Consider the following 10,391-nt stretch of genomic DNA (forward strand, 5'->3'; position numbering starts at 1 on the left):
TCACAAAAGTGATCGGCAGGGGTCTCTGGTGTCTGACCACCACGATCTGATAGTGATGACCTATCCAGAGCATAGGTGATCAATATAAATGCCCAGATAACCACTTTAAAACTGGCCGTCTGGCTATATACACAGATTAAATCTGAACACGTCAATTTAGTCTGGACAGACTGACTAATGTGGTCTGTAATGTGAAATAAAACAAATTAATCTTTTGCCCATTTTAATGGCCTAACAGCCCCCATACGAGTCAAGGGAGCAGTTTTCAGAAAAATAGCTTAAAAAAAGCGCAGAGAAAAGCTGACAGTAAACCTTTAACAGCAGGTTTTTTTTTCTCTACTGTGAATGTAGCCTAAGAGAAGATGGCAAAGAACACGGTCAACACAGTCAAGTTTAACATCATTTATTTTAATTCATATTTCTTTCTTGCGTTATAGAGGGAGACTTGCAGCGTTCAGTTCCTGTGGATGAAAAGTTAAAAACATGGTGAAACACTGGATTAGAAAGCAAAAATGTATTATTTTCATGTGAAGCAAGTTAGGCTACTTTTACATTGAAGCGCTTTCTTCCGCTATTGAAATCCTATGACAGATCTCAATAGCAGAAGAAAACTCTTCAGTTTTGTCCCCATTCGTTGTCAATGGGGACAAAACTGAATTAAACGGAATGTACCAGAATGCATTTCATTCCGTTTGGTTGCATTCCCATCAGACAGAAAAACACTGCAGGCAGCGTTTCTGTCCATCAATGGATGTCGTATATCTGGACTTCTCCAAAGCATTTGACACTGTACCACATAAAAGGTTAGTATATAAAATGAGAATGCTTGGACTGGGAGAAAACGTCTGTATGTGGATAAGTAACTGGCTCAATGATAGAAAACAGAGGGTGGTTATTAACGGTACACACGCAGATTGGGTCACTGTCACTAGTGGAGTACCTCAGGGGTCAGTATTGGGCCCTATTCTCTTCAATATATTTATTAATGATCTTGTAGAAGGCTTGCATAGTAAAATATCAATTTTCGCAGATGACACTAAACTGTGTAAAGTAATTTACACTGAAGAGGACAGTATACTACTACAGAGGGATCTGGATAGATTGGAGGCTTGGGCAGAGAAGTGGCAGATGAGGTTTAACACTGACAAATGTAAAGTTATGCACATGGGAAGGAATAATGCAAGTCACCCGTACATACTAAATGGTAAAACACTCGGTAACACTGACATGGAAAAGGATCTAGGAATTTTAATAAACAGCAAACTAAGCTGCAAAAAACAGTGTCAGGCAGCTGCTGCCAAGGCCAATAAGATAATGGGTTGCATCAGAAGGGGCATAGATGCCCGTGATGAGAACATAGTCCTACTACTTTACAAATCATTAGTCAGACCACACATGGAGTACTGTGTACAGTTCTAGGCTCCTGCAAACAAGGCAGACATAGCAGAGCTGGAGAGGGTCCAGAGGAGGGCAACTAAAGTAATAACTGGAATGGGGCAACTACAGTACCCTGAAAGATTATCAAAATTAGGGTTATTCACGTTAGAAAAAAAGACGACTGAGGGGAGATCTAATTACTATGTATAAATATATCAGGGGGCAGTACAGAGATCTATCCCATCATCTATTTATCCCCAGAACTGTGACTGACGAGGGGACATCCTCTGCATCTGGAGGAAAGAAGGTTTGTACACAAACATAGAAAAGGATTCTTTACGGTAAGAGCAGTGAGACTATGGAACTCTCTGCCTGAGGAGGTGGTGATGGTGAGTACAATAAAGGAATTCAAGAGGGGCCTGGATGTGTTTCTGGAGCGTAATAATATTACAGGCTATGGCTACTAGAGAGGGGTCGTTGATCCAGGGAGTTATTCTGATTGGAGTCAGGAAGGAATTTTTTATTCCCCTAAAGTGGGGAAAATTGGCTTCTACCTCAGTTTTTTTTTTTGCCTTCCTCTGGATCATCTTGCAGGATAACAGGCCGAACTGGATGGACAAATGTCTTTTTTCGGCCTTATGTACTATGTTACTATGATGTGGTGTGGAGCTAGACGGATCCATCCTGACACAATGTAAGTTAATGGGGACAGATCCATTTTCTGTGACAATAGAAAACAGATCGGTCTCCTATTGACTTTCAATGGTCATGACTATAGAAGACATAATACAACCGGACCCGTTCATGACGGATGCATGCGGTTGTATTATTGTAATGGAAGCGTTTTTGCAGATCCATGACGGGTCCGCAACAACGCTAGTGTGAAGGTAGCCTTAAAGGGAATCTGTCACCAGTTCTATGGTGTCCCAACTAAGGGAAACAAACTAGTGACAGATCCTTATCAAGAAGTTAGCAATTTCAAAAACAAAATACCTAAAATCTTGTATTGACCCGCTCCAGTGCATGCCAACGAGTTCCCATATTCCTGAGCAGTTAGAACCTAGCAGCATACAACTGGTGACAGATTCCCTTTAAAACCTGCAATCTTAGGCTACATACCAAAATAAATAGGCCATTGAAAATGGTAAAACAGTTAAAGGCAGTTTAACAAACACCTTACTATCCCTCTTGCAGTGTACAGGGTCTGTCTGTCCATGATTAAAAAAAAAAGGACATAATTTTGTCAGTTAACAATGGGCCATAAAAAAGGACCATGTGATTAGATCCATAGACTGGAATGGTTCTAAAAACAGCCATGTCATGTGAATGTACCCTTGGTGTGCCTGTTCACAATGTATGCAGTTTAGCCATGTGGCCAAATAAAGTTTTAAAAATCATTTCACCTATACAAGCCACATGACTCAAACCTACATTTGGCTCTGCTATGCCGCACACTGCTGTATGTACCAGTATGCCAAGTCTTTATTTTATCTTCACCCTTTGACACCAACCCTGGAGAGACGAACCACCACCTCAGGACAGGAAATAGGAACCAGAAACGCCTGAAAAAAGGGAACTCCCTCTCTATCCACAATTTTGTTTTCTGTCCTAAGGAGATAGGAGGAATCAGAATTGCTGAGATTGGAACTGCTGGGGGCCCAGCAATCAAATGTATGGAGGGTTACCTCGTTCAGCATAACACTCCAATAGGAGCCACTGCAATAAGACCAGTATCAACTTCTCTGCTCCTACCCGACTCCAGTCTCCTTCCCAGCAGGGGCATGATGGGTTCTTTCTAGCAGGTCTGTGTGTCTGAGGATCTCTGTGGGCCATGCCTGCGCATCCTTCTGCAGCGGGTACAGAGTTGGCAAGTTCCCCTCCATGCACGTAATGTCATTTCAGTTTTTTTCAGCAGAGGGAGGAAGCGGTCACAGCTATTGGCCAGAAGTAGGAGGCACCGGTATCGTGCAAGCCAAGAGAAAGCCCAGCCAATTCCCTGTACAAGCCAGGTAATGAAAGGAGAGGAGCACACTACCTAAAACTTGTTTTTTTGATGCCAGTATGGAGCTGGTTCAGAGACCACTAAAACCACCAATGACCCTCCAGTACCAGGGTTGGGTGAACAGGGGTATTAACCCCAGTATTACCATTGTTTGTTCTCATGTGCGTCATCTATATTCAGGTGTCTGAGGAATCTACAACAAAGCTCCAAGACAAAAAGGAGAAGGGTTGTGATGGTTGTAAGTGAAAGCTGCCCTCTGCTTGAGCTAAGCCCCATGTGTTAAGCCTGCATTAGCAAGGTAGCGTAGAAAGAAGCCCCCATCCCTTATGGAAAACATTAAGCAGTTAATATGGGACGAGGTTGAAGAGAGTTACTGGTCTGCTTAACAATCGCCCTAGTACCTCCATAGTGATGTATAGCCCTCCCTTCAGTGACCGTAAAGTATTACAGTCCTGATCAAAAGTTTTTTTTGGAAGTTTTTTTTTGCCCTTTGAAAAAAGGGCAAAAAAAACAAACATTTAGCATGGCTGGATCTTAACAAGGTTCCAAGTAGAGCTTCAACATGCAACAAGAAGAAATGGGAGTGAGACATTTTTTGAGCATTCAATTTAATGAAAACTAAAACTGAAACAGGCTGTTTTTCAGCTGATCAAAAGTTTAGGACCACACCTCCAAAAAAAAACTAAAAAACTAAACCCCCCCAAAAACAGAAATCCAACTTCCAAACATGAACTCAGTAATGAGTAGCTCCGCCGTTATTGTTTATCACTTCCAAAATTCGTTTCGGCATTCTTGATGCAAGCGTTTCCATGAGGTGAGTGGGAACATTTCTCCAAGTGGTAAAGACGGCCGCACGAAGGCCATCTACTGTCTGGAACCGTTGTCCATTTTTGTAAACTTCCCTTGCCATCCATCCCAAAAGGTTCTCAATTGGATTTAGATGAGGGGAACACGCAGGATGGGCCGAAAGAGTGATGTTATTTTCCTGGAAGAAGTCCCTTGTCCTGCGGGCATTGTGTACTGTAGCATTGGCCTGTTGAAAAACCCAGTCGTTACCACACAGATGAGGGCCCTCAGTCATGAGGAATGCTCTCTGCAACATCTGGACATAGCCAGCGGCCGTTTGACGCCCCTCCACTTCCTGAAGCTCCATTGTTCCACTGAAGGATAAAGCACCCCAGACCATTATGGCGCCCCCTCCACTGTGGCGCGTAGAAAACATCTCAGGTGGGATCTGCTTGTCATGCCAGTAACGTTGGAAACCATCAGGACCATCAAGGTTAAATTTTCTCAGAGTATAAAACTTTCTTCCACCTTTGAATGTCCCATGTTTGGTGCTCTATTGCAAAGTCCAAACGAGCATTTCTGTGGCTTCAAGGAGACGAGGTCTTTGAAGACGTCTTTTGTTTTTGAAGCCCTTCAGTCTCAGATGCCGTCTGATGGTTATGGGGCTGCAGTCAGCATCAGTAAGGGCCTTAATTTGGGTCGAGGATCGTCCAGTGTCTTGACGGACAGCCAATTGAATCCTCCGGCTCAGTGCTGATGACATTTTTTTGGGTCTTCCACTTGACTTTTTGGTTCCATAACCCTCAGGATCATTTAAGAAATTCCAAATGACTCTTACTGCGTCCCACCTCAGCAGCGATGGCGCGCTGTGAGACACCCTGCTTATGCAGTTCAACCACCCAACCATGTTCAAAAAGGGAGAGGTTTTTTTGCCTTTGCCATCACAACGTGTGACTACCTGACAGAAAATGACAATAAATCCACATCTTTGCACAGATTTGGCCTTTTAAAAGGCATGTGGTCCTAAAATTTGGATCAGCTGAAAAACAGCCTGTTTCAGTTTAATCGTTATTTTCAATTAATTGAATGCTCAAAAAATGTTTTGTCTCACTCCCATTTCTTCTTGTTGCATGTTGAAGCTCTACTTGGAACCTTGTTAAGATCCAACAATGTAAAATATGATTTTTTGCCATTTTTCAAGTGGTCTTAAACTTTTGATCAGGACTGTATCTGGGCAGGAAGAGGGAGAATTACAGTCGACAGAGGATTCTTCTGAGGACGAGTCTGCTGGGAAGCCACCCTTTCATGTAGAGAATACAAGCTGTCCTGGTTAAGGCAGTTAGAGCTACTATGGGGTTGGACGAGGAAAAGTTGCCGCAGTTCGTTCAGGATGCAAATGTTTGAGGTCTGGGGCAAAGGAAAAGGAAAGTTTTTGATGTACATACGAATATTCAGACCGTTCCCTCTAAAAAATGACAGAAATCATACAGGAAGTTTGTTTATTCCTTCCTCATTTAGAAGAAAATACACATTTGATGATGAAATATCTGAAGCTTAGGATAGAGCTTAAAAATAAATTAAAAAAATTACACCACAGTAGTCAAAGTATGTAAAATAATAATAAAAAAAAAACAGCAGCTCTTATACCAGTCATTGCTGCTACTTCTGTGGCCAGATCCCTCAAACTATGTATGGGACAGTTGAAAGCTAACATAAAAAAGGGGGTACCCCTAGGGAACAATTATCCTTTCCCGATGATGATTAATGCCTTAGAGATTGTTTAGCTGACGACTACAGATTCTTTGAGGTTTTCAGCCAGGGTTAACTCCTCTCATAAAAGCAATTTGGCTGTGGGGGTGAAACAGAGATGCAAGTTCGAAGGCCAAGGTTATTTGCCATCCCATGTCAAGGTGAATTTCTTTTTGGGCTATTGCTAGATTTACAAGAAAATATGTCTCAAAAAGAAGGGGTTTCACTCTACCAACATACAGCCCTCTAGGCGGTCCTTTCATTTCAAAAATAGAAGGGAGGATTTCAGAGGAAGAGATCAGGCTAGGAATTTGGAGGGTCCAAGAAAGCTAAAAGAATTCATCAGGCCTCCCGTGGGAGGTCATCTAACATTCTTTCCACAACAGCCAAAAAATCTTCAGCAGTCCCTGGAAAGTCAGTAAGAGGGGCTAAAGCTGAAATTTGAGTCATCTAGGGAAAAAGCTAGTCAAAGATACCCCCTCAGGCCCCATAAAACAGGTGGACATTGTTTCAGAGATATTCTCCCCAATACAGAAAGTGCTGTTAGGCCAAGTCCCAGAGCAGGGGTTTTTACTCCACTCTTGCAAAAATGCTAATTCTGCATGATCAAATTTAAATGCTTCTAATCAGTATCTAGTGTACAAGAAATTTCCATACTGAACAATCTTTTTCCAGACTGCTTCATGGCAACTGACATGTCCCAATTCATTAAATGAGAAATTCCTGAGTGTAGCAGTCCAACTAGAAGAGCAGATTCTTCACCTCCAATTCCAGGACCTTCCTTTTGGGTTATCACAGGCCCCGAGGGTTTTCATAAAGATTGTGACAGAAATTATGGTTCAGGTGAGAGAAAAGGTGGCAGTCAGTCCCCTACCTAGACAATTTTCTTGTAATTGCAGAATCAGAACAGAGTCTTCAGGGTTAGATTTGTTGGATGAGACAGGTTTTAGAAACTAGGATGGGAGATAAATCTAGAGAAATACTGTGTCTCTGCAAGTTTTTAGGGATTATTCTAGATTCCCAGGTCTCAAGTGTGTTTTGTCGCTTCAGAAAGCAGTTCAAAATCAGACAAAGGTCCATGAGCTTTAGTTCAGATAGTTTCTCTGAGGGAAACTGTTAGTTCTGGGGATAATGACATCTATATCAGTTGGATTAGTAGAACTACAGGTAACAGCACTCAGTCAATTGCACAAAGATATAAGCAAACACTGAAAAAAATAACTGCTTGGTGGCAATACTTACTGCAAATGCAGCTAGAAGCTCTTTGCGAATATAATTGATCAAAAATATTTCAGGCCCATCTACCAGACGACAAGGTGGCTTCTAATCAGATGGGCTTACGGCCTACAATCTAGGCAAAGTGGTACCCAGCTGTATCCTACACATGCCTCTCCCAGGCTGTGAGCCTGCAGTATGGGCAAAGTAGAATACAGCTGTACAAGCTATCTAATTAAAAGCACATGGTAAATGGGCGGTGGTGCACAGTTCAAACTCACCACCAATTGTGTTTCAGCCAAGGTAGCGTGCACCTGCGTTCTCATTTACTTATTATGGAGGTGCTGGTTAGTTTGTTTTTCTTCCCTATTGTCACTGCCACTGGGGGGTGGCGCCCCCTGGTGGTGAGTTTGAACCAGCTGGGTACCACTTTGCCCAGATTGTAGGCTGTAAGCCCAGGAGAGGCATGTTAGAGTAGAGAAAAATAATAATCAGGTGGTCTCTAGGACCTTAGCGTGTTGTTGCAACCTCACCGACAGTACATTAAAACTAATCTTTATTATTATTACTAAAATAAACATGTAAATCTTGGGATCAAACGATTAAAACTATCAGGAGTAGGTTATGAACGGATACAGTCTTTAATACCGAGATGTGATTCACTTCAACTAATGTCACCCCCAAAGGGTTTGAGCCGCACACTAAAGTGCTCTTTTTTGCAAATCCCTACATAGCCTTCCTGCCTAAAATCTGAAGCCTGCTTCCCTACATGTTTCGCCGAGCGATTCGGCGTCTTCAGGGGAAACTCACAGGTTCAATGTTGGGGGCGGGGTCTGGGCATTTAAGCCCTCGGTTTCACTTGCTGTTAGTATCAGCCAATCACTGTAGCTATCTTACATGGGGAGCGTGTCTACGTCATCTGTGCCCTCCTACCTCAGGGCCGGGATCCGCTATATTCATAGCTCGGTGCCTGTGATATCAGTGGAGATGCGCGGCGCATGCGTCTTTCCGGCGCTGGTGTCAGTATCTAATTGCATCCTTTCGCGCATGCGCAGTGCTTCTTGTTGTCCCGATCCTGTTTACAGATCATAGCGCATGCTCCGGGTGATAGCTCCTCACATCCTGTAAGTGCACTGCGCTTCGTCCGGACTTCTATTCTCATGGATCCATATTTGCCTCTATTCTGGATGTCATGTCCAGTAGAGGACATTCTACATACAGGGTAGGGATAAATATATGTTTATATCCCTAGACAAATTATCTATTGTGTAGATGTTCCATTATATTTATTATAGCATAAATTGTAGATTGCAAATTATGTTGCTTTGTCTATATATGTATATGATTTTAAACCTGGTAATAAGAGGTTTGTAGTAATACATGGTGCCTCACATCTATGTCCGTATTGACCTAGGGCATGTCCCACCACCGGTGGGTGTGTGGGTTGGTGACCCCCCAGTTGCTCTATTGCTGCATTCCATAATGTATTATGGATATGCCTAGTGTCACCATTACTTGCATGCCCATATACGCCACCTTGGACATCATTCTCCTAGATCTAATCTTTATGATTGATTTGTGTTAGTCGTTTCCTACATCTATGTCATTTGAACCCTAGAGACCACCTGATTATTATTTTTCTCTCAATGAATAGCATGACAACCTCCTGTGGGATCAATTTGTTTGTTAATAGTAGCATGTTAGAGTAGGACCCATCTGATTAGAAGCCACCTTGTCGTCTGGTAGATGGGCCCGAAATATTTTTGATCAATTATATTCGCAAAGAGCTTCTAGCTGCATTTGCAGTAAGTATGACCACCAAGCAGCTATTTTTTCAGTGTTTGCTTATATCTTTGTGCAATTGACTAGCAGAGTGCTGTTACCTGTATATCTACTAATCCAATTGTGTTTCAGCCAAGGTAGCGTGCACCTGCATTCTCATATTTACTTATTATGGAGGTGCTGGTTCGTTTGTTTTTCTTCCCTATCATCTATATCAGTGGTAGAACGCGCCCAACATAACATAACTCAGAACTACAACTCCAGATCCTAGCAGATTGAGACAGATGCCAGCAATCTCTAGATTCAGAGATCACTATCCCTTCAGACCTTGAAATCATTGAGTTGGTGGATGGATCTGGAGAATCTGCAGAGAGGAGTGCCTTGAAAAAGGTAAGATTTTTGCTCATGCGGAGTCTCTGCTTCAGGGAGACTGACAGTTACACACTCAATCTCACAATTTCAAAGCGGTCCTGTTGGCACTGATTCAGGGACTCTGTCATCCGGGGCAGGAATGTAAAGGTTTATGCCAACAATGTGACTGTGGTAGCACACGTCAGACAAGGGGGTACCAGAGCTCCAAGTCTCATGTCCCTCTCAGATATTTAAGTTAGCGGAGGATTCTCTATTATCCCTATCAGCAGTACATCAAGGGCTCAGATCAGTCAGGGCAGATTTTCTCAGTTGCTACTGTCTATGTAAGGGGGAATGGGTCCCAAATCAGGAGAAAGTTCAATTAAGTGTCATCTCTGTGTGGTGTTCCAGAAGTAGACTTTTTTCCCCACCAGAGCCAACAGGAGGTTAAAGAGATTCTTCTCTCTTCCCCAGGGATCTTCTAGCAGGAGTAAACACCTTTGCACAGTCCAGGAGACAGGGTCTTCTTTACGCTTTTTAGGGCACTATGTGCCAATAGTTATTTAAGAGGACACTGTGTGGTACTAGTATTTTCAGAGCCACTGTTTCTGTAGTATTAAATGGTGACAAGAGAGGGTGTTCAGAAGTTGGGAGGATAATGAAAAAGTAGGAAACTAAGAGGTCCGTCATACTCTGCAGAGAAAAGATGGCCGAAATAAATCATCATGGAGGTCTGGTATGAAAGGAGAAGATGAGGAAAGAGTATCTACATTAAAGGAGACCTCACCGCAAGATGTGTGGCACTGTATTACCCTGTATGTTTTGTGTTTATGCAATGCTTTCCAAGTATGTCTTCAACACTACGGCTGGAGGGAAGGGGTTAAGTCAAGAACTTCGTCGTCGGGGGGGGGAGGGGTGCAGTTTCAATTTTCACCTCAGGCAGCAGAAAGGAAAGGTGCACTGCAACCCCTAGCCATAAAGCACTGAGGGAAGGAGGGCCCAAGCTGAGCTCTTGCACCAGAGCCATGAGCCTTTAGCTACACCCCTGGAGGAGAGGTCTCGCCAAAAGTGAACAAACTGGGTTATTTACTGGAGGATACACAAACAAAAGCCACATTTTTGCACAAGC

The 10,391-nt window shown here is 42.9% G+C and overlaps 1 protein-coding gene across 1 annotated transcript in view; it reads right to left on the reverse strand.

The window, feature by feature from the left end:
* Positions 1-425: 425 nt before the first annotated feature.
* The window catches only part of LOC120990953 (low-density lipoprotein receptor-related protein 2-like), a 41,935-nt gene continuing 31,969 nt past the window's right edge, over positions 426-10,391 (reverse strand). Inside the window, exon 9 of the mRNA XM_040419843.1 lies at positions 426-461. Within this exon, the coding sequence (XP_040275777.1) occupies positions 432-461 (30 nt within the window). The 3' untranslated portion in view covers positions 426-431. The remainder of the gene's footprint in view (positions 462-10,391) is intronic.

This window comes from Bufo bufo, chromosome 2 (genome assembly GCF_905171765.1).
Source record: "Bufo bufo chromosome 2, aBufBuf1.1, whole genome shotgun sequence".
Lineage (NCBI taxonomy): Eukaryota > Metazoa > Chordata > Amphibia > Anura > Bufonidae > Bufo > Bufo bufo.